Below are 25,027 nucleotides of genomic sequence, written 5' to 3' on the forward strand. Positions count from 1 at the left end.
CAGATGTATTGTAGGCTGCTGAAACAAAGACTAACGCACCTCTTGACTGTCAGCTACTGACTCGTAATTTTGTATGTATTCAGTTCTCTATATTGAAACATGAACTTCTAGTGTTCTAGAAGCTGTATTGTTCAGATTAATGATTATAATGACATCAGGTTTCTGTATTATTAACAATTTTATGTAAACTTATCTTCTCTCACTTTTGCAAAGGAATAAAATAATGTTAATATTTATTTTATAAAATTACAAAAGAGAAATCTCCAGATTATAAAATATGCCACACGTAAAAGACAGTATATTTGGCTTTTATAAAATATCACATTATTTATGAAAAAGTTGTGTGTTTTTAGAACATAATAATAGTTTTGTTTAGTGAACAATAAGTTTCCATAAAATATTACGTAAATTACACTTAGAATAATATTCAAACCTTTTGGCCTTTGTTGTAACTTGTGTAAAATGAAATCTATGGGATAACTAATTTTTGTGATGGAAAAACTTTTACATTGAAGACACGATAAAACTTATGTAGAATAAATGCAAACAACTGTCTGTGATACCGTCACGTGTTCTACATTTGAACAGGGCCAATTTAAGGCGAAAGCAAAACAAGCTGCTGCTTGGGGCGCCAAAGCCAAACTGAGAGAAGTGCCAGAGGCTCAGCAACTGTACCTTTCCATGCAGGATGTATCAGTCAGTAGTTGCTGCTTGGGGTGTCAAGCTGAGAGGAGTGCCTAAGGGCAAGACTTTTATACAGTGTGTAACAGTGCTTAATAGCAAGTAGTAGCAAAAACTGACACAGGAAAATGTATGAGGGAAATTGGGGGGGCGGGGGGGGGGCGGGGGCTGAGGGGGTAAATAATGAGTCACTTGTGAGGAAAAATGTTCTTGAACAGACCCTTCCTCTGAAGGCATGTGACAAGTGTACCAGGTTCTTATCCTCCCTTTGGCTCTATTAAATATTCATCACGTGTCTTGGTGACAAGGGTTTGATGATCAAGGAAAAGGGGCATGTGTCACAATTTTTTATTTTTTCACCTTGGGCTTTCAGTTGTCATTAGTGTTTCTATGTTAACAGGGCAGGTCCAAAAGTCTTGTCTGATAGTAGACCCACAGTTTTCTATACTATACATGCAACATTTAGAAGGTGAAGCCCTAAATTGTCTTAATTTCAGTCTTTTGATTTGATTTTATTAAGATGATTTCCTTGACTAATGGAATTAGACGTTGTACAGGCTGTTTGAACAGACAAGTATGAAGCCGTCCAGGCTGGTCGCTGCTGTGGGTGTGCCTCGTGAGAGCACACTTCCAATAATTGCTGGTTTGACAGCTGACCACAGCACTCGTCGGCTGAGCTGTATGTCACTCTGGGTCACTCTTCAGGTAAGTGTGTGCAACAATTAGGAGCAGTAGCAGAGAGAAGTTAATAAACTACTTGAGAGGTGGAATGGTTTTAACAGTTTTACACCCCCAACTTCAAACATTTATTAGTCTCTCCCTCTCTCCCTCTCTCTCTCTCCATTCAACAAGTCATAGAATTCCTTCCTTCCCTTCTTGCCCCTTTTTTGTGTGTGGAATATTTACAGATGTGGATGTGTGCTCTCTAGTAATATTCTTAAAACATTTGTTGCTGTCATTTACATTCAGTTGTTTTCCAGGCTCTGGGTAGAGAAGGAATCCATCAAAGGATACGACAAGCATTTGAATCGACAGAACAACTCTGGAGAAGATTGTCAAAATATCCATGCCTTCGTTTGTTGGTAAGTCGCCTGTGTATGGAGTTGTTAACTTTGGTAAAAGTCATCGGAGGAATACATTTCTAGCTATTATACATGCAACACCATGAAGGCATCATTCAGTAAAGTCGAATTAGTGTGAAGTTTACCTACATGTGGTAATATGAAAATGACCAGCACAAAGTAGGCAGGGGAATGCCATCTACATTCAGTATATGAGGAAAGATAATGCAGCAGGTTTCCCATTCAGAAATTCCATTTGAATGTAGGTTGTTTGTGAGAAGTTTGCATTATGCCTTTTGTAGAGGAGAAAATTCAACAGTGGCAAGATAATAGTGTATCAAGACAGAGATTTATCGTTTTGCGATATTGCTGCTTGCATTGGACAGGATTCCACTACCAGCATATGAATATGGTATCAATAGGTTCATGCTGTGCCGCATAAATCGGTGATCCACATGCACCTGAGAATGCAGACATATTGTTTGCTAAGCTTTGCAGGTTTGTACACATCATCTAACTTTAGTCAGGAAATGGGGATGTTTGCAGCAAGAGAAGTATTGACATACACAATGCTGTGATGTCTGGAACACCACAGAGTGTCAGCAATGTGACAATGTTGTGGCTTCCATTGGCATAGCAGCAGAAAGATATGCGAAAAGGGGTACACAGTGAACACACTTGATGCAGGAGTGGCACCTTTTCTTCTCGGATGAGTCCTTATTTTGCATCCAGCTTGTAACTGCGGCAAACGTCTGTGTGCTGCAAGGATGACAAATGTTGCAAAACTGCCCTTGTCATTGTCAAATGGGCCCAGCTCCTGGCATGATGTTACAGAGTGCCATTAAGTATGCTACTGTAATTTGTACAGAGCTGTTAAGTTTATGATTTGTTAAGACCAGTGGCTGTGTCGTATCGTAGAAGTCTCTGTGCCGTTATCTTTCAGCAAGATGATGAAAGGCCATATTTTGCTGGTGCTGTCTTGACCTACCTCAATGCGGAGTGTGTCACTGTTGTCCTGGCCAGATCTGTCACCCACTGGGAACATCTGTTCACTGTTTGCCTAAAGGCTGGAACACCATGAGCTGCTAGCAGCTATGATACATGAACTCCAGCATAGAGTTGAAACAGCGTGTAATGACATCTGTATTTGTCATCGGAGCTCAGTTTGTCTCATTGCCCAGCTGTACTCTTCCTTCTTTATCGTATGCACATACAAGTCAAATTTTATTATTTACTTTCCTTCCTTGTGTTCCAGTTTTAATGATCAGAAATGTATAACTATTTTGATGGAGTAAGTGAACATCTCGTGGAGTAGTTGAGGTTCTGACTTGTCAATAGACACATAAACAAGACTGACAATGTTGCTATATTGTGGACAAATGCTTCTCCAGATCCGTAGGACGTGCGCAAACAAACACACACACACACACACAGTGTTAGGGATATAGATATTGGGGTCATTGGTATGTTAATATGTACCCATTTCATTGTGTTAGTTTTTTTCTCTGCACCTAACAGTCTTCCTGCAAAGACATTGCATAATTTACTACCAAATGTTCACTGCACGTTAGTAACTGTTCTTTGAAGTGAACTACAGCTAGTGGTATAGGCTACCCAATTTGCATTCACATTTCAATACCTGATCTGCTGCCCAGGAGAAAATAAACAATAATGGCTTGCATGCTATGAGGTACTAACTAACCTAAAAACATACTACTTGTAATAGCTATAATTATTAGTCTGTAAATGGAGTAAATACTAATGTACTGTTGTTCAGTACACTGTCCTCAGTTGTGAATAGAAATATCTGCACTTATACCCCGACAGCCTATATATACTCACACATATAAACTCACGCACCTTCACAGCTATATTGTATAGGTTGACTACCTTATGCCAGGACTGCAGCTCGACTGGGGTGTGAGGGTTCGACCGGGGGGTAAGGTTTCCTGTCGTGTGGAGTGAAGAGGAGGGGCATTGATGGGGATGAGGTTGAAGGGTTGTGGGTTGGTGGCTGAGGGCTGGGGGGGGAGGGTCAGTAGGCACGCAGGATAGGAATGTGGCACCACTGTGCTCCCTCTGGTTGTAGCTAATAACGACGTGGAAAAATGGATTACAAGGGAAAGATAGAATACCAGAAAAGGGAGACTATGGAGAAGAGGATATGGATGACAGATGACTGAAGTTAGGGGCAAGGGGCAGAGGTTAGCACAAATTGAGGCTGAGAGGGTATGGGATCAACAGAGTGAGGCTGTGATTGTATGGGATCAAAGGAGGTGTCACATGCGCAGTTCACACGTACATAGCTCAAGTGTGTGTGTGTGTGTGTGTGTGTGTGTGTGTGTGTGTAGCACACATGCACATGATCAGTAAAGGTGGAGGGAGCATATGGCACGGGCTGTGAAACAGCTATCGAAACAGAGCATGTGGTGCTCGGTAGCATGTTCCACCACTAGGTGGTCGTCTGTGCTATTGGCTGCAATTTGGTGGTGGCCATGTGTTCAGCTGGGTAACCACATAAAATACTATGCAGAAATTGTGATGGGATTGATACACAACATTACTTCTTAAGTAGGTGACCTTGCTTCTGACTGTACAGGATAAACCTTTGATGGGGCTAGCGTAGTATGTGTTGTGTGGGTGCAATGGAAACTTCATGCACTGTTGTCTTCCACAGGGATATGAATCTAGTGACAAGGTGTTGGGAGGATGTGTGGTGGAAGGCTGGACTAGGGTATTGTTTAGATGAGTGGATGGCAGAATACCACTTTAGGAGAAATGGGAAGATTGTGAGAAGGATAATCTTCTTTCTCAGGGATGATAAGTAGTCTGAGCCCAGACAAACGATATGATTACATATGTGTCTTTGGAGTCTGAGGCAGTGGCACATTTCAATAAAATCTTCTTGGTTTACAAGCCCTGTCGTTTCTAACGACTCGAGCTTTAAACAGCTGTCTCCACCATCGTCGTAAGGATTTGAAATCATTGACTACCAGGGCTGGCACGGTGTTCTGCTTGTATAGGTGTAATGGCTGCATCTGGAACCTTAGAGGAAGGCCAGAGTGGTGCATGCACGGAAGGCAAGTTGGGCAGCATGTAGCAGCTACGTCTGCCACAGGCTCAAGCAACATCACATAGTGCGAGAGGCCAGTGCCGCATTTGAAATGCTGTTCCCAGTTCATGTCTATTCAGCATGCACCCTATCTTGCTAGTAGTTGCTCCACAGAATGGAAGGAAAGCAGCAGGCTTGACCTCTTCTGCCGATTCACAGTGTCTTTCCTCGTTGGCACTTGAAAGCTTTAACAATTTCTCCCTTGCTTTAACCATTTTCTCTGAACACACTCTTCAGCGGCTCAAAATTCACTCTAGATGGTTGTTGTCTGATGTTATCTTTGCACTGTGTACAAATGTGTTCAGTAGTGCTTTCTTGTGTACAGGGTGTTGAAATCTGTTGGTGATTAAGTACGTAAATTTTCTGTACACTGAGTGACTAAGCTGGCCTCCTGCCTTCCTCCTTCCAACTTGACAGTAAATTTAATGTTGAGAAGAACACTGTTCAGTTGATAGACGAACTGCAACATTACATTTTCACCATAAAGCGATATGAAGAAGGTGGCGTCAGCGTATTGTAGGAAGCAAGATGGTCACAATGTATCAGAGTTCAGAGCTTGCTCCTCAAAGTACTCAATGAAAACACCCACGACGTCCAGGGACAGTGGTGATCACATAGCTGTGCCAGGCGTCATATCATAATATTTGTCGCAGAACATTAAAGTACATAGTTGTCAAGGCATAGCGGAACAGCTTGATGATCTCAGGTAGAAACTATTGACCCAAAAGATCCAGTATATCTTGTACTGGCACTTCGTAAAAAGTGACACAACATCCAGACTAACCATTATAATGATGAATAACATAATATAAATGGATAGATAAAAAAATCTACTCACCAAGGGGGGCAGGGGAAAACACACACACACACACACACACACACACACACACACACGTTTATCTATAACATGTTTTCGGAGCCAGTGGCTCCTTCTTCCAGCAGAAGAGTTGAAGGGGAAGGAGCAGGGTGAAGGAAAAGGACTGGGGAGGTTTAGGGAAAGGGGTAGAGTTCAGAAAAGTCACCCAAAAACCCCGGGTTGGGGGAGACTTACTGGACAGGATAAGAAGGAAAGACTGACTGTTGGGGCTGCACCGGATGAGATTTGAAAACCTGAGGGCTTAAAGGTGAAAGACAGGTTAACACGCAAGACAGAGATTACTACTAAAACATCATGCACGAGTTAATAAGAGCAAAAAGCTAAGTGCATTGTTTGTGACAGAGGTGGGAAGGGCGGGACAGCGAAAAATAGACAAATCAGAAAATGAAAGATGTAGGAAATTAAAATGGAGTGAAGAAAGTGGTAGTTACTGTGAATAAATGCTGAGACGGAAGAAATTAACGTAAATTAAGGCCAGGTGGGTGGTGAGAACCAAGGACATATTGTTGTGCTAGCTCCCACATGCAGATTTCTGAGAAACTGATGTCTGGGGGAAGAATCCAGATGGTGCGATGGTAAAACCGGCACCAAGGTCATAACTGTCATGTTGTACAGCATGCTCTGCAGCAGGATATTGCGTGTTGCCTGTAAACACACTCTTCCTATGCCCATTCATCCTGATGATAACAGTTGGTAGTCATGTAAAAGTCCAAACAGTGGTTACATAACTGCTGGTATATGATGTGTCGTTTTGCAGGAGGCTCTCCCTTTGATAGAATGTGTTTTGCCAGTTGCAGAGCTGAAATAGGTGGTGGTAGGAGGGTGCATAGGGCAAGTCTTGGTGGGGATGGTCACAGGGGTAGGAGCCATAGGGTAGGGAGATGGGTGCAGAAGGAGCATAGGGTCTGCAAAGGATGTTGCGGAGATTGGGAGAGCGACGAAAAGCTATTCTAGGTGTAGTGGGCAAAACCTCAGATAGAATGGATCTCATTTCAGAGAATGATTTTAGGAAGTTAAGGCCTTGTCAGCCAGTGAAGACTGAAGCATTCCACCAAGATTGACTTTGATGACACATATAATTCCTCTATGGTGATAACATAACGTGCAGAAAATCTTCAGAAGAAGAAATCACAGCTGCTCATTTCTGTGTCTCAGCATTTTTACAACAGTGCTGGAACAAGGAGGTAATTCCTTGCTTTGATGTAATCAAGTACTACATTCAAATGTTGCAGTTGGCAGAATTTTGATGAGATTAGTCACGCCATAGTGACAGAGCGAATAGGACGCACAAGGTATGTACTTGATGTTAATGCCAGAAATTTACCCTATTTTCATCTCCTCCTGGCATCAACCATGTAGGCCTTCGATTGGGAGTGGGTAGATATAGTCACAGCAATGCAACAGTGCTTAGGTTTGTGCAAGATGACATCTGAAGAACGTTCCAAGTTCGACCACTTAAGTTGCAGAGGTACCAACCTGGACTACAATAAAACCCACAAAATGGTTGATAATCATTCCAACCGAGAACTGGATGGCGGCTCTGTTGCAGCACGGAGTAAAGGCCTTAATTTTTCTCCAGCATCATGACACCTGCCAATATTGTGTATTGTTAGTGGAACAGATCAGGGCATTAGACATCTCTCATGTGATGCAGCTAAGGACATCACACTAACTACTGACCGTATGCTTGTGAAAGTGAAGCCACCAAAATGCAGTGTTAGCTGGGAGGAACAAATGGCTTATGCTTATTACATATAGAAGAGGACTTGGTTGCCACTGTGATCCTGAATGCCGAAGGCTACCACCTGACATGAAGGTGCTGAATTTATTAGAAGATGATACATATTGGACACTTAGTCACGATCCAACACAGACCATTGTCAGAAAGACAAGGAAGTGAATACAGGACTCTGGTTTGCCAGAAGAAATGATGAAGAAATTAATGCCACTTACTGCCAGATGTCCCTGGCTTAATGAATTGCTGAAGACACACAAGGAAAATGTCCCTCTGAGACCTACAGTTAGTGCAATCAGTTCACCCACCCACAGATTGCAAAACATCTGGCGTGGTTATTAGCGTCCAAACTGGGACACTGCAACAACACGATGTTAACTCACAATCATTCGTTGAGACCCTCAAGAAAATGCCTGCTGCTTTCCTTCCACTCTGTGGAGCAACTACTAGCAAGGTAGGGTGCGTGTCAAACAGACATGGACTGAGACTGGTATTCTGGCCTGCCTGCAAGATGAGATATATGTTATGCCCATTTAAAGACAGCATAGGTCTTAGAGTTCCTGGAATTTATGATGTCCCCAGCGAATGCAGTAGTATTTGCGTAGTTCAAACCATTTTCATAGTTGCCGAGTCTTGCGCAGAGCATTCATGACACATCAAAGGGAAGTTGTCCGTGCCTGAACATTTCCTAGAAAGTTAGCAAAAAATGCAATCTGAGAAAAATGTGCATTTGGGCTCAAACCACAACATACTGGTATACCGTTACCAAAAAACTTGCTGAAATTAGAATAAATAGCAACAATTTTAACAGGGGGCAGGTGTTCACACTTGGTAGGCCATGGGGGCAGGCTTTGGACACTGAGCGAAAACAAAGTTGTGTGCTTGACACTTTTAGGGAAACAGGAACAGCATTTCCAAACTAGGCATTGCCCCATTGCAATTTGTGATATCACTTGGTCCCACAGCATGTGGAGCCACTAGGAGCTACCCAATTTGCCTTCCTGCATATGCTTCACTTGGGCCTTCTCTGGAAGGTTCCAGATGCTGCCGTGTCAGTCCCAGCAACCAGTAATTTCAACTCTTGATGATGACAGCAGAGACAGCTGTCGAAAGCTCAAGTGTTTTACTCAAAATGATGAGGCTTGTAAACCAAAATGATTTTATTGAGATATGATTACATTGTTCCTGTTGGGATGGTACTGGTTGATGAGGGTGGTGTGACCCTTTGCATCTGCTTCGTAGTGGGTGGTCAGAGGATTAGGAGTATATGTGGATGCATCAGGGGAAATCTGTGTGCAGACTAGGGTTTGGTTGGAAGAGGGAAGGGGAGGGGGGGTGGTGGTGGTGGTGGTGGTGGTGGTATGCCTGCCTTGTCCTGTGTGCCTGCTGCTGCTTCCATCTAAGCTGTTAGCCGCCCTTCCCCAACCTTCTCTCCCACTTCCTCGTTCACACACACACACACACACACACACACACACACACACACACACCCTCCTCCCCACTGCACAACTCCTTTTTGGCGAGCTGCATTTCCAGAACTGTGTGTTCTGACAGGACACTGTAGCCATGCAAGGGCATGCCTGGCAATAACTGGTTTAATAATGTGTTTTAGTTACAGGCCTGTGCCCATCAGGTACAGTTACATACCTGAAATACAAATCATAGTTACTAAAACATTTCAAGGTAATACAAAACTTTGAAATTGATGAAATCTTTTAGACTTTCATCTGGGTGGTTACATTTAAATTCTGCGACAGTGGTTCCATGGTGAACTTAGCTGGTAGCCCTCATCTGTGTTGACAAGGTAGATTGTCTTGGAGCCTCATCTCGGTTGAGCTCTCTGAAAAGTCACTAACTCGGCACATCATTTTCCTTTTCCCAAATTCAAACATAGCTTCCATGTTCAGGCTGTGATCTGCCATGCTGATTTATCTTTGTCCCAGAGGCATGCATCTAATGTGTTCCATATAGCATTTCAAGATATTAGTGCCATATTCGACTGTTGTTGTACTGGAGGCCCCACTTGCAAGGATGCTGTATACACCAGATATTTGCAATTGTAGTTTGTCCTTTGCCAAGCCAAGTGTATATTTCATTTTTTGTGGTGGTTGAAAGGTGACCTTGCTGTTGTTTTTTCTGAGGATCTTGCAATTTTTGCCGAAGCAAGCCCAATGTATGGGATAAAGGCAGGTTTCTCAGCCTCTTCTTTGTAGGTGGCCATATCACTCGTTGTTTTCAGTGTGGGTTTAATCTATGCTCCACTGAACCAACTTTAGGAAACAAATCTCTAAGACATTGCAGTTCAGCTGGAGGCTGTCCTTGTCACAAATGGTACTTGCCCTGTGTGTTTGAGTTTTCAGAACACTGCATCAGGTGATGAGAGCTCATTGCATGAAGATACAGATCTATAGCTACATCTATATGGATGCTCTGCAAATCACACTTAAGTGCCTGACGGAGGGTTCATAAAACCACCTTTACAATATTTCTCTGTTATTCCATACCCAAACAGTGCACACAAAAAATGAACCTCTTTATCTGTCTGTGAGAGCTCCGATTTCCCATTTCGTGAGAAGATCCCACCACAACGAGAAATGCCTTTGTTATAATGATGTCCATCCCAAATCCTGTATCATGTCTGTGACATTTCCCTCCTCCATTTCTCGATAATACAAATGTGATGCTCTTCTGTGTACGTTCTCGATGTACTCTGTAAAACCCATCTGGTAAGGATCCCACATCTCACAGCAGTATACTCCTAAAGAGGATGGACAAGTGTAGTATAGGCAATCTCATCAGTAGATCTGCTGCATATTCTGAGTGTTCTGCCAATAAATCAGTCTTTCGTTTGCCTTCCCGACAACATTTTCTGTGTCTTCTTTCCGACTTGAGTTGTTCGTAATTGTAATTCCTAGGTATTTAGTTGAATTTACGGCCTTTAGATTTGATTAGTTTATTGTCTAACTGAAGTTTAACATATTCCTTTCAGCATTCCTGTGGATGAGCTCACACTTTTCATTATTTAGGATCAGTTCCAATTGTAGCACCAAATCAGTATCTCATCTAAATCATTTTGCAATTTGTTTTGATCGTCTGGTGACTTTACTAGATGATAAACAACAGCATCATGTGCAAACAACCTAAGACAGCTGCTCAGATTGTCTCCTAAATTGTTTATACAGAAAAGGAACAGCAGAGGGCATATAGCACTACCTTGGGGAATGCCAGGAATCACTACTGTTTTCTCGATGGCTTTCCATCAATTACTATGAATTGTGATATGTCTGACAGGAAATCACGAGTCCAGTCACATAACTGAGACTACTCCTTAAGCGTGCAATTTCACTGCAATCCACTTGGGTGGAAAAATGTCAAAAGCCTTCTGGAAATCTAGAAATATGGAATCAATTTGAAATCCCTTATCAATAGCACTCAACACTTTGTGTGAGTAAAGAGGTAGTTGTGTTTCAGAAGGACGATGTTTTCTAAATTCGTGTTGTCAGTGTGTCAATAGACCATTCTTTTTGAGGTAATTCATAATGTTCGAACACAATATGTTTTCCAAAATCCTGCTGCATATCGATGTTTAATGATTTTAGCCTGTAATTTAGTGGCTCAACTCCTAGTGCCTTTTTTGAATATTGGTGTGACCTGTGCAACTTTCCGGTCTTTGGGTATGGATATTTTGTCGAGCAAGCTATTGTGTATGATTGTTAAGTGTGGAGATATTGTGTCAGCATTCTCTGAAAGAAACCTAATTGGTATATAGTCTGCACCGGAAGACTTGCTTTTATTGAGTGATTTAAGTTGCTTCACTACTCCGAGGATATCTACTTCTAAGTACTGATGTTGGCAGCTGTTCTTGATTCAAATTCTGGAATATTTACTTCATCATCTTTATTGAAAAAATTTTGAAGGCTTCTTCTGTAGACTGCATGTCCTGTGGTACCATCCGCTTTTATTATTATTAGAATGTCCATATATGGAAGACATCCATTCTGTTCTGACTCTTTTGTGAACAGTATGATTTACTGGACGCTGGGTGGTCCACAAATTCATTCAGGGCCTCTCTACCATGTTATCACACTACGAAGGTGTCATAAACATAATGGAAGAAGTGTTCAGGTTTGACGTGTAGTTTTTAGTGCTATGTCCAAAGTGCTCCATGTAATTTGCCAATACCAGGGGAAAGCAATAAGTCAATTGGTACTCCATTTTATTAATAGAAGTCTCCACCACATTTGAAGTAGGTTGTGGTGTGTGTTCAAGTAGCTTCACTTTTTGGAACTCAGAATGAATTCCTAAGATTACCAAGACATTTCGAAGCTGTACTCATGTGAAAAGACACCTTAAGTCAAAGCCCACAAGCAGAACTGTCCTCACACCACTGCATATCTTTCAGTATGCTTAGAAATTTGGCACAGTTTTTCAAGTGATGTCAGCAGTGTCCAACTACAGGTTTCAGAAGTAAGGCTAGAGATACATGGGAACTTTATATGTGCGGTGCAGTAGTGGCGTTGTCTATAGGCTGCAGTGGTACATTTTCTTTGTGAATTTTAGGCACTACATACAAGTGTGGTGGTGCTGGAGCCTATGGATTGAGCTTGTTCATATCTTCTGTCATCAAAGCTGTTAATAAGAAAAGTAACTTAAATGTTGGGCACTTGTTCGGCTTCCTTTAGGCCAGATTCTGTAGCAAAGTGCTTAGTTGCTGGTGGTAGTCATCAGCACACATGGGACTCTCACACTTCCTTTGTAGCTGGTAGAACTACTGCATTTTTATCTTCTCTTAGAAATCTTGGTGTTCTCCATACTGCTGTTGTCATGTTTAGTTTCAGAAGTTGGGATGTGTCAAATATCCAGCAATTTTCCTGCGCCATTGCCTCTTCTGTGCTGACGGGCCATAGATTGCTTGTGGAAAATCACTAACGACATCCTTCTTCAGTTGATCAGAAATTAAAAGGATCAGGAAAATGACTTCGAAGGACTAGGCCCCTTTAATATCATTTATTTTTTGAAGTAACAACATGTCCCCTTTAATAACAACAGGTAGGAAAATTCCAAGTTAATTTGCCATATTAAATTTACGCACTTGGAAAATGTTCAAAATGGTGAGTAACGCAGTTACTGAATTACAGTGATACCCTTTTCATGGCCTTAAACAAGATGCAAGAAGATAATTTAATAATTTTAGCATTAAAAATTTAAATGAATCAGCAAAATAATTAAAACTGAACTCTGGATAAATTTCTGCAAGCAAACTCAAAACCAAGACATTAGGCAGACCCCCAGAATGTAAACACTAACTAGTTAACAAAACATAACAGTTCTCCTTTACAGCTTACCCAGGTTTACACCAAATAATCTAAAATAAAATTTAGATGAAAGTTACAATATGTATTAAACAGAACAATAACATTAAAGGTAAATTCCCTATGAGAAACCAGTTAATCAGATAAAGGCCTCCTCATTGACACCAAAACTTCATTTACCTTTGCAATTCAGATAACATAAGGTACTCAGCTTGAGCACAGATAGTCAGGACATGTGCCTGCAAATGAGTAGCAAGCCATGCTAGAAAATGCTCGATAGCCACCCACACAGTCTTAAGCAGGCCAGGCCCACCCAGCAAGAAGCCACTGACACAGAACACTCTCTCTGTAACTTACTTGATGCTTTTGCCTTCTGCCTAGTTCTGGTGAAGAAGGGTGGACGACGACCTGAAAGAGACATTGTGCCGATCTGCACTGCGCATCCATTGCTCCAAGTGCAGCTGCTGGCCCCAACTCCACACTGCATGGAGGCTACATGTAAACTGCCTGCACTGCACTGTTCGAAGGCCTCCCCATGATGCCGGTCTAGCAGCCGCTTTTGAAGCTTAAATGGGGCACTGATAACCACGCAAGGCAGTAAGAAGCGTCGCCTGGTGAGACACCAGCAAGAAGTTGTCGATAGTGGGGAAGGTGAAATGAGTCCTCTTCCCCCATTCAAGAGGGGGGGGGGAAGAGAGAGAGAGAGAGAGAGAGAATAGAAGGAGAGAAATGAATCACTTAACTACTTTTCTATTTGGCTCATGTGTGCCCTCAAGGACTTCCCAGTCACAAGGTTGCGCACTAGCAGATTAATGGGACTTAAAATCTTAACATTTGCTCGGGGTCTCACTAACCTAGAAGCAAGCTTCCTGGTAATACTGTTACACTGATTACCACCATGCGACTGCAAAAGGGTCTCCTTCCCTGATTATACTGTCTCTATTAATGGCAATGGGCTAGGTCAGTGGTCAGCAAACTCTTTCGTTAAAGGAACCAAATTCCAGTAGTATAGTGGTTAAAAAATTTTGTGAGAGCTGTTCTTATTTTCTGAAACTGTGCTTTTAGGAGTCTGTTAATAGTACTGATAGCAAATAAATATAGAGATCACAACCCTATTGATTGACAAATAAAATACAATAAATGATATATGACAATGCATGTTTAATATGAACAGTAGCCCTGCATTTCTTTGGAAATTTTGACTAGGTCTGCTTTGTATGTTGTTGTTTTTTAAGTTTAGGCTGGATTCCAGGTTGTTGTCAATAAGGCAATTTCTCAATTTACTTCTTACAAGGTTCATGCTTGAAAAAGATTGTTCACATGTATATTTGGAGCATAAAAGTGACAGAACAGCAAATGCTAGTTTCTTAACTGGTGAAATGATTCTGGAATACTTTTCCAGGTGTTAAAAATTACCATGTCTTCCTTCTTTAGATCTTTCGAAGTGGGCTGTATGTGCTGTGAACTAAGATCACATTTTTTCTATCTAATTGTTCCAAATCAGCATTAAGATGCTCAAATTTGGAGCTCTATAGGTCTTTTAGCTATAGTAATTGCATTTCAAAAGTGCCAATTTCAAAATTAAAGGGAGAAAAATTTAGTTTTGTTATGTTAGCATGGAGTGCATTTTTAACAAAGGCTAATGACACTTTGCTTTTTCTGAACTTCTGAAACCTCTGCAGGAAAGTTTCTCTCATGTTTAAAATTGTTCTTTCGAGAAAGGGAATGACAATTACCGTGTTATTTACTTACCGATATTTCAGCTGACTTGGAAAATGAATTAATGTTCTTTTCCCCCAAATCTTGTGCCAAAAGAAACAATTTATTTTTGAATCGAAAAGACTGTTTTCCCATTCTCTTGTAGCTTACAATTCAGTTCATTTAGATGGGCTGTAATGTCTACCATAATATAAAATTTTTGGATCTAATTCTCTTGTGTTAATTCAGGATAGTCAGTTCCCCTTTCTAGGAGAAATACTTTAATTTCTGATAATAAAGACGTGAAACTCTGTAGAATGATCCTCTTCCAAAGCAACAGACCTTGTTATAAAGCAGATCATCTGCATATTCACTCTTTATTTCAATCAAAAATTTCTTAAATTGCCCATGATAAAGAGCTTTAGCCATTATTGTGTTGACCATCTTAATGACTAACACTGCCAATTTCTTCTGAGAATGTCCAGGCACAAATCACTTCTCGGTGAGTGATGCAGTGATGACCAAGTACCTCATGGCTGATTTTTTTTTTGAAAAGGGAAGCAGATTCTTTTCTCTCTCCAGTCATACTGTTTGCCCTGTCTTTTGAAACTGAAACAATTCTAACAACTGGAATATGGTATTTGTTCAAGCATTCTGTGACACTATTTGCAATATCCTCACCACGTGTTTGACTTTTGAGTAACAGTAATCCTAAAATTTCTTCTTTTGGAACTGTAGGTGAAGTAAACTGTACGAGAAGTGAAAATTATGCTGTGTCATTTATGTCACAAGATTCGTCAGCAGCTGTAGACAAGGGTGAAACTACTTTCAGGTTTTCAATTAGTTGATCAATAGTGTTAGAATATATTCTGACTGTTCTTTCACTGTTTTAGCACACAGTGGTAGCTCCTTTTTAAGAATCTTTTCCTTGTTTTTAAAATCATGGGATAACACTTCGGATGCACTTACAAAATAACTTTATAAAAGAAGCCTTCTGTGTATGGTTTTCCTCTCTTGCCAATCTCTTGACTTACAACAAACATTGCAAGGTTAGTGCTGTTGGAAAATTCTGCCTAGTGATTAAATATCGAACTTGGCTTTTCTTTATTCATTTAAAGTTCCTGAACTGCTTTCTTTCTTACATCGCTGGCAGGATATTTGCTTCCAACTGACACATGTTTCGTTGCAAAGTGCCTCTCCAAATTTGAAAATTTGATTTCCTGTTATGTGCCACTTTTGGAAGACCATTTGAGTTTTGTATGAAGGAGCATTTCTCAGTCCATTCAATTTTAAATTCGCAATTTGCATCTTCCATTTTTCTTTGCTGCTTCTTCTTTGTAGCCACGGCTAAGAGGTGTCACCTAATAAGAAGGTTATTGTTTTAAGAAAACCAGAAATACTAAGTTGTAACAATTACCTAAATTGTTGTGGAAATGGTTGAGAGAACTATGGTATACATTCTGGCAATCCAGTTATTAGATCATAAAGCAATATTTTGTTTGTTTGTGCTTTCCCATGGAAACTTACATTAATAGCTTATATAATTTAATATTTTATTTGCAGCATATCAGCTTGTATAGAGTATGGATCCAGTTTCTCTATGCATGAGTATACTGTTCATAATTAGTTACAAACAAGCAAGAGGGAACACCAGCAATCAATAGTGTCCTCAGGCAAAACAGTTATTGTTGAATAAACAAGGCATAAAACTTGTCACCTCAACAGCTGCTGCTTCAGGGTGGATCACTGTGAACTTACTTTGCCATTTTCCGAAAGATACACAAGCAATATACACGTGCGTCTGAAAAATGGAGCACTATATACAAGCTGGGCGTGTTTGTTAACACATGGACAGTGTCATTAAATATAGCCTCATACGTTCTTTAAATTTAAGATGAACTTGGTGATTTTCGTAATACTTTCTGTGATAGAAAATACAAAAATGAAGAAAAATTATATTCCTTTTTTTTCTTTTTTCCTTGGCCCTTTTACCGTTCTGGAGTCGGCTTGTTTACTGATATGGGGCATGTGAATATAAAATGTGGAGTGCTGACCACTGAACTCACTCTACTTAGTAACTGGCTCATTGCAACTGTATGCTAGTCGCGTACAAAAGGTAGCGTTTCATTATAGTTTTGTTTTGTTTGTCAAGATATATTATTCAGCTTGCGAACATATGCATTGCTATGTGCACCTGGAGGGTTTCACATTATACCCTGTAGTAGGGAAAATTATGGCTGCACGAATCTTTGACGAAAAGTTGTCATGTGGGAGACTGTGTCATCTTTTGTGTTTATTACAGGTTTTTATTAAAAAAGTGGTCACTGTGTTTGGATAAATTTGAATATTGTAAAAGATAGCTAGCTTTCCAGAATGTCTTAGAAGTCTTTCCTCAATTAAAAACAAAAACATATTTAATGTATCCAAAAGAGCCATGAAATGATCCCAGGTTGGTCAATGTTAAAGAGATAAGGAGTAAATTTTTTATATAGTACTGCTAAGGATACATATCTTGGATGCAACACTAGTTAAGAAAATGTGGTCCTGTGGGTAATTTACATTCAAATCATGATCATTTACCTATATCTAGTACTTAAAATATGTGTCATATTCCAAAAATGAAATTTCTGTCACAAAGTTATATAGCTTGCTAATTTAATAGCAAAATTACCTGTAAGATTCACAGCTAGTTGAAAGGTACAAGTAGCTTAATACACCGTGTAGATATTTCCATCGAATGCGTGCTTTTTTCCGACCGACCTGGCTCTGACCAGAAAACACACTGATAACAGACTCCCTTGATATAATGTGTGTCGTGCGTACCTTCTCCATGCCTAGCCTGTAACAAAACACCAACAATACCTAGTCAATTAACAATTGCCACCAAATTTTGAGGACTGGTCTGAATATACACACTCCAAGGACTTTTGGAAACAGAGCATACAGGATTTTTTCTTTCACTATCTTCCATCAAATAGACATTTAAAATGACTGCAATAGAAAAAACAACCAATGTTCTGCGCACGTGCCCAGATAACATCAGTTTTCAGCCTCATTGTGGCCATAAAGTTTGGCAATAGCTGTAGTCGGAGTTGATCTTCAAAGAGCTGTACTGGAGTGTCCAAAGAGCCGCATGCGGTTTGCTGGCCACTGGTTGATGTTTTTTCTAGCTCTGTTCAAGTTTTCTTTAGTCAGACAAGTGATAATTCACTCAGACAATAGATCATTTATACTCCACAAATTAGCCAGGGAGAATTAAGGGAATAAGAAAACATCAAAGCAGAAGGAATTGCTTTAGAAGCCACATGCTGTGCTGAATTGAAGACAGCATTAATCCAAGGGGTGGAAGTGTCCCATTTGGTCTGATGGTTAGCATGGCAAAAAATAATTATGGTGGCCTTAAGATTACGATTAACCCCCTCGGAAAAGGAAGGTTGAGCATAGTAGGGTAGAGTGGATATGTACTTAATGGCATTACCAAAACAAAACTTTTTAAATTCTTGTGACACAAAGGCAGGAGAATTGTTACTGAGAAGTGCCTTTGGTGGACCAAAGCAGAAAAATATTTGAGTTAAATCACGAATAGTTAGTGAGGTGGTAACCCCTCTACTTGGCAAAAGCCACACACAGCTACAAAAGGGATTGACAACAACTAATATGTAACAATTCCCAGTCTTGTTCACGGCAGGGAACCCACATAATCACTGAATACTTTATCCTTAAGGCTTTGCTCCCATCCAGAATGCAATAAGCCTTTGTGAGTTGGGATTGTGCCTCACCATTTTAAGATCCCCACTCCTGAACCAATCGATGAATATCCTTGTACAAGGACAGCTATGTAACATGAGCTCGGACCTTAGTGAAGAATTTATAGAGATCCAAAGCCCACCTAATAAGGAACTATGAAAATAAAATACAGATGGCACGGGTTTAGCAGGTAAATATTTTGAGTTCGGCTAATTTCTCAACTTCATGACAAAGTATACCCTTTCTCAAGGAATAGCTGGGAAGTTCCTCACCTGCCAACAACCACGCTCTTATAGGCCTTAAATAAGGAACTTTGTTTTGCTTATTCCTAAGATCAGAAAATAATTGAGGTATCTCGCGTAACACATCAAAAACAGAAGACCTGATGATTGAATAACACAACCTGGATTTGTGGGCACCTTCCTCAAACATTTGGCTGAATGCACGTGTTTATCTGACCCCTGATTTGGTGAACCTCAAAATGAAAGGCAGGTTTGTGGATCAGCCACCTCGCAATGCTGCCAGTTTTTCTTAGGGAGGCCAAAGCCCAACCTGAGGCCTGGTTGTCTGTCTGTAGGTCAAATTCCCTGTGTTCCAGATAAAATTTAAACGTTTCCAAATTGAACAGAACAGCCAAAGCCTCACAATCAACAGGTTGTCTCAAACCAGCATCTTCCTGTAAAAGGACTGCAGCCATCCCGAAATTACAAGATTCGGTCTGGGGAATGAATCTCTTCTCAAAATTTGGAGTAGTGAATACTGACAGGTTACTTAGAGCTGTCTGTCGCCTTAAATGCTGCCTGCTGGCTCTGTCCTCAAACAAATTCCCATCCCTTCTTACAAAGATCAGTAAGAGGGGCAGCTAATTGAACGAAATTAGGGACAAACTTCTGAATGTAGTTGGCCATCCCTGTAAATTGGGTGACTCCCTTTTTGTACTTAGGTTAAGCAAACTTCATGAGATTGTAAGTACATTCTTGACCAAATCTGATTCCATCTTTAGAAACCAGATGTCCCAAAAAGGAAATTTGCTGCTTGGTGGGAGTGACCTTAGAAGGTTTAACCATCAGACCGAAGCCTCAGTATGACCGTTGAAGATGTGAAAGATGTTCACAAAGGACTGATTATACACACCAACATCGTCAAGAGAATTATAAACACAGTTGAACTTTAAATCCCCCAAAACATTGTCTGAAAGCCCGGCAGCTCAAGTGGCTAGGCCAGAGGATACGTGGTTGGATTCATACAAATTCCAGTCCATACAGAACGCTGTAACAAACTGAATCAGCATTCAAAGATATTTGATAATAAGCCTGATGGAAATCAAGCAAAGAAAAATATGTTGCATCAGGAAACCAAGTAAAGCAGGTATGGAAATCCAGAAGGGGGGACTGACTCTTTTAACATAACCCGTTCATTTCCTATAATCAACGACCAGTCTAAAATCCGTGCCCTGCCCCTTAGGCACCGAAACTATAGGTGAGACATGTGGAGAAGTTGAAAATGTAATTACTCCAGCACAAAGCATGAACTCAGTCTGTTGCCTTAAAACCTTTGTTTTAGGTGGTGACAGATATGAAGCCTGACAAACAGGAACACCATCCACTAAATGGATTTGATATTTAATCTTGTCGGTCACCCCCAACCGATCAGTTAGTATATTGGGGAAACTCACTCAAAAGGTCCCTTAACTGAATAGCCTGAGGCTCACTAAGATGACCGAGCTCCATCTCTGTCCACTCAGTCTGCAAGGTATTAATATGAACACTATTAGCGGAACAGGAACAGAAGGATATCTTCTCTGATGGACGAAATCTAAAGAAGGTAGTATTACTGGCAACACCGGGGACTAATCCAGTATGCTGGATAAAATCACATCCAAGCAACAAGGTGGCAGGTAATTTCTTCACAAATAACAATTTAACTGGTCAGGAAAAAGCAAGAATCATCTCACCTACCAGAGGTAACATCTGCCCATTGGCAACACGATATCTCTTTGGGGGAGGGGGGGTGAAGGTCTTAAAGACTAACTTACACAAATGTGGAAATTCAAATTACCAATCATAATCAACTGAAGAAAAAGAACTTCTGGAATGAAGCAGAGTGCGAATTGGTTCTCTCTTAATTTGAGCAGATGTATAAGGAAAGAAGCAGTTTATTACAAGCGCGAATATGTGCACAAAACCCAACAGACCTTTTCACTCAAGCGATTACTCGCTTACGACGGCGTCAACTATGGGCCTAGGCCCATGCTCAATTGGACACTCCTGCACTAAGTGACTCATATTATTCCTATGGTGAAGAGAATACTGCATGTGATTCACAATTCATAAAAGTTCCTAGTAGCAACCGTCTCTTCTCACAGGTAGGAAAAAATTCAGGACGTAAAGTTTCCCATATTGACAAACATCCCAAACAGTCTTGCCAGTCAGATTTTCGTAGTACATTGACATGCTGCTAGAAGATGAACAATACGAAATTTCTATTTACTTCGTTGGATAATGTATGAAAGTGCAGTGGTCAAAACTCGGGGCAGAGAAAAAAAGCTCGTTTTCCACCTATTTTTTTTTTTTTTTAATTTATTTACTGACGAAGAGGTTTTGGCGCCAGTATTTATCTTTGTGCCTGCAAAACATGTCTGTTGTAGCGCTACATATATTCGATGGCAGAAGTTAGTTGTGGCGGCACCTACCAATATTTTTCAGAACTTCCGCTTACTTTGCATTCGATTCTAAGCCGCAGGCGGTTTTTTGGATTACAAAAACCGGAAAAAAAGTGCAGCTTAGATTCGAGTAAATACGGTATTTTTCAAAGTAACAACAGGTCCCCTTTAAGAAAAACAGGTAGGAAAATTCCAGGTTAATTTGCCATGTAAAATTTACACACTTGAAAGTGTTCAAAATGGTGAATAACATGGTTACTGAATCACAGTAATACCTTGTTCATGGCCTTAAACAAGATGAAAGAAAATAAGACTTTAACAATATTGGCCTTAAAAAAGTTTTAATTTAAAAAATGAAATAAACCAGTAAAATAATTAAAACTGAGCTCTACATGAATTTCTGCAAGTGAGCACAAAACTGACACATTAGGCAGACCCCCAGATAGGAAATATTAGCTAGTTAACAAGACCTAACATAACAGTTCTCCTTTACAGCTTACCCAAAAGGTTTACACCAAATAATTTAAAATAAAATTTAGAACAAAGTTACAATATGTATTAAACAGAACAATAGCTTTAAAGGGAAAATTCCCCGTGTGAAGCCAATTAATCAGATAAAGGCCTCTTGATTGACAGCAAAATTTCATTTACATTGCAGTTCAGATAACATAAGCTACCCAGTTTGAGCACAGACAGTCAGGACACGTGACTGCAAACGTATTGCAAACCATGCTAGGAAATGCTTGAGAGCCGTCCACACAGTGGTAAGGAAGCCCACAGGGCAGGAAGCTAAGGACACAGAATGCTCTCCTGGCAACTTAGTGCTTTTGCCTTCTACCCGGTCCTGTCAAAGAAGCGTGAATGACGACCTGTAAGAGACATTGTGCTGATCCGCACCGCATGTCCATTGCTACAAGTGCTGCTGCTGGCACCAAATCCACATTGCACAAAGACTACACATAAGTTGTCTGCACTACGCTGTCCGAATGTCTCTCCTGACGACAGTCTACCAGGCGCTTTTGAAGCCTAGCCAGGCCAGCGATAACTACACAAGGGAGTAATACGTGCCACATAGTAACACACCAGCTAGAAGCTATCAATAGTGGGAAAGTGAAATGAGCCGCCATGGCTCATCAGTATTGTGTTTGGAACAGGAGTGGAGTTCAGCCTTTTGCAGAGGGCTGAGGTAGCAGCATCCAGTTCTTTCTGTGTCAGATGGATAGTTGTCCTTGTACCATTGATATCTTAGGTCTTCATCTGAGCTCCCGCCAGCCTCCGAAACTTTTTTGCTGTCCGAAGTTAGCACACTGTCTTTGTCTTTCACTGTTGACAAATGAACTGCAATCTACTCATTCCCAGGACTATTCTGACAGTGTACCAATGATACGTAGGTGCCATGTGGGTAGAGGCTGTGTATCCTTGTTGATTTCTCTTATTGCGAAGCAGATGTGTTCGCTCATTATGGCCTGGCTCACTCTTGTAGTATCAGATCTGTCAACAGCCTCCCAGCAAAGCAGAAACACCTTAGAGATGTACCAAAATGGGTACAGCGAAGTGCAGATTAAATGTTAATTGAAATCATATAAATTAACTTTTCATAACTGGGATTCACAGTCATGTAAAATTTGTTGAAAGACATAATGTTTACGTCAGTGACTGTTAAAATTTTTATTTCCACTATTGCAATTTCAGCCTTGGGCCATTATCAAGTGCAGGTGTTTTGGCTTTAAGCCATGTCAACTTTATACATTACAAATGTATATAACAGCAAATGATGACATAGAGCCAAAACATCTGCGCTGGATAATGGCCGAAGTCCGAAATTGCAATAGTGGAAATAAAAAGTTTAACAGTCCTGGCGTAAACATGATGTCTTTGACACCATATAGCCTTCCACAAAGAAGAGGTTTGCAAAGAGGCAAAGAAACTCACCTGTATCCCCTGTACTAGACCTCCTTCGCCCAAGGTGAAGAATCGGAAAAATTTCAAGGTCGCCTTTCAACCACCACAAAAAATGAAAGACATGCTTGGCTCAGTGAATGGCAAACTACAAATGTAAATACCCAGTATATATAATGTCCCTTGCAAGTGTAGCCTCCAGTACACTGAGCAAACACAGCTGTGCATCTTGCAATGCTGTGTAGAACACATGCTTCAACAATGACAAATATTCGAATTTGAGAAAACAAAAATATTGTGCCAAGCTAGTGGCGTATGGGAGAGCATCATTAAAGAGTTAATTCTGATAAGGCTCCATGGAAGTCTCACCAACAGGGATAAGGGCTCCTAGCTAAGTTCGTTATAGAACCCTGTGCTAGCAGCTGTGCACAAAGACTGCACCCAACAGTTGACACTTCGCAAGTCTTGGCAAGACTGAATGCACTGGGAGTCAGAAGATGGTCCGCAACTCTCCAACCACAGGTCACTGACCCCAAAGGTGGAGGAAGGAATGGAGAGATAAAGCCATAGCTAGTGTGTGTGTGTGTGTGTGTGTGTGTGTGTGTGTGTGTGTGTGTGTGTGTGTGTGTGCGCGTGCGTGCGTGTGTGTGTGACGGAGAGAGAGAGAGAGAGACCTGCACAGAATCCCGACACTTTGTCAGAAAGTGATGAGAGTGACAGACTAAGTAAACCAATGTTTCTATAGAAGTGTTCTGAGTAATCCTATTTATTGATTCTTGTTTACAACTGCACCTGATGGGCATATGTGTGAAACACAACATTAGTTACTGCCACATGACGTGTTGTAGGAAATTTGTCTTAATGCTTTCTTAGAAGTAAACTCAATAAGAGTAATAGCTAACGTGGGGGGCTTCCTACTACACATTAACTCAGCCAATGAACACACCCGTCAGCTCCTATCCTTAATAAAAGTCCTCAATCTTTCCTCTCCCACATTCACACCAGCTGTTCAGAGCATCCTCCTACAGGCCAACAGCAAATTAGAACAGCATGCCACCCTCCACCTCAAAAAACTATCCAATCTCCTGGTTTCCCACCTCCGGAAAGGCAACTCACTCACCCTTCACAAGCTTTCCAGCAAACCTCAACCTCCTCTCATTGCACACAGACCCAGTCTCTCCCATCTACTCAATCTCCCACTTCCAGCTCCACTCCCCCCAAAACCTCAAAATTCCAATCAACACAATCAGGAACCACAACACCCTAATTCAGTAGTTAACCTTTCCTCCAAACCTCTCTCCCAATCCGAAACCTCTGTCCTATCCAAAGGCCTCACCTTCAGCCCCACTCCCAGATTCAACCAAGCAGCCCTTGTCAAAGATTTACTGTCCTACACCTGTACTCTCTGCTGGAAATATCACTTTGCCACGAAGAAAAATGATCCTAATCCTACTCCTAATGATCCAACTCCCCAAGACACTATCCAAATTGAACCCTGCCTGGAACAGTTCCGTCCTCCGTCACAGCGGGACCCACCTCCTCTTCCTCAAAATCACCCTCTCCAAACTTTCCAGGAATTTCTGACTTCCAGCCTTGCCTCTCAATCCTTCTTAAAAAACCTTAATCCTACTCCCAACATCACCACTGCTGAAGCCCTGGCTATCCGTGATCTGATGGCTGACCGATCCATCGTCGTACTTCTGGCGGACAAGGGTTCCACGACCGTGGTACTTGATCGTCGGGAGTATGTGGCTGAGGGACTGCGTCAGCTTTCAGACAACACTACATACAAAGTTTGCCAAGGTAATCCCATTCCTGATGTCCAGGCGGAGCTTCAAGGAATCCTCAGAACCTTAGGCCCCCTACAAAACCTTTCACCTGACTCCATCAACCTCCTGACCACACCAACACCCCACATCCCTACCTTCTACCTTCTTCCTAAAATTCACAATTCCAATCATCCCGGCCGTCCCATTGTAGCTGGTTACCAAGCCCCCACAGAACGTATCTCTCCCTACGTAGATCAACACCTTCAACCCATTACATGCAGTCTCCCATGCTTCATCAAAGACACCAACCACTTTCTCGAATGCCTGGAATCCTTACCCAGTCTGTTACCCCTGGAAACCATCCTTGTAACCATTGATGCCAGTTCCTTATACACAAATATTCCGCACGTCCAGGGCCTCGCTGCGATGGAGCACTTCCTTTCACGCCGATCGCCTGCCCTACCTAAAACCTCT

The 25,027-nt window shown here is 41.2% G+C and overlaps 1 protein-coding gene across 1 annotated transcript in view; it reads left to right on the forward strand.

Annotated features, from left to right (window-relative positions):
* Positions 1–25,027, forward strand: part of LOC124593673 (putative pyridoxal-dependent decarboxylase domain-containing protein 2) — an 80,331-nt gene that overhangs the window by 36,365 nt on the left and 18,939 nt on the right. The window contains exons 8-9 of the mRNA XM_047131966.1: positions 1,228–1,386; positions 1,662–1,763. Coding sequence (XP_046987922.1) covers positions 1,228–1,386; positions 1,662–1,763 — 261 coding nt within the window. The remainder of the gene's footprint in view (positions 1–1,227; positions 1,387–1,661; positions 1,764–25,027) is intronic.

This window comes from Schistocerca americana, chromosome 2 (genome assembly GCF_021461395.2).
Source record: "Schistocerca americana isolate TAMUIC-IGC-003095 chromosome 2, iqSchAmer2.1, whole genome shotgun sequence".
In the NCBI taxonomy this organism is placed as follows: domain Eukaryota; kingdom Metazoa; phylum Arthropoda; class Insecta; order Orthoptera; family Acrididae; genus Schistocerca; species Schistocerca americana.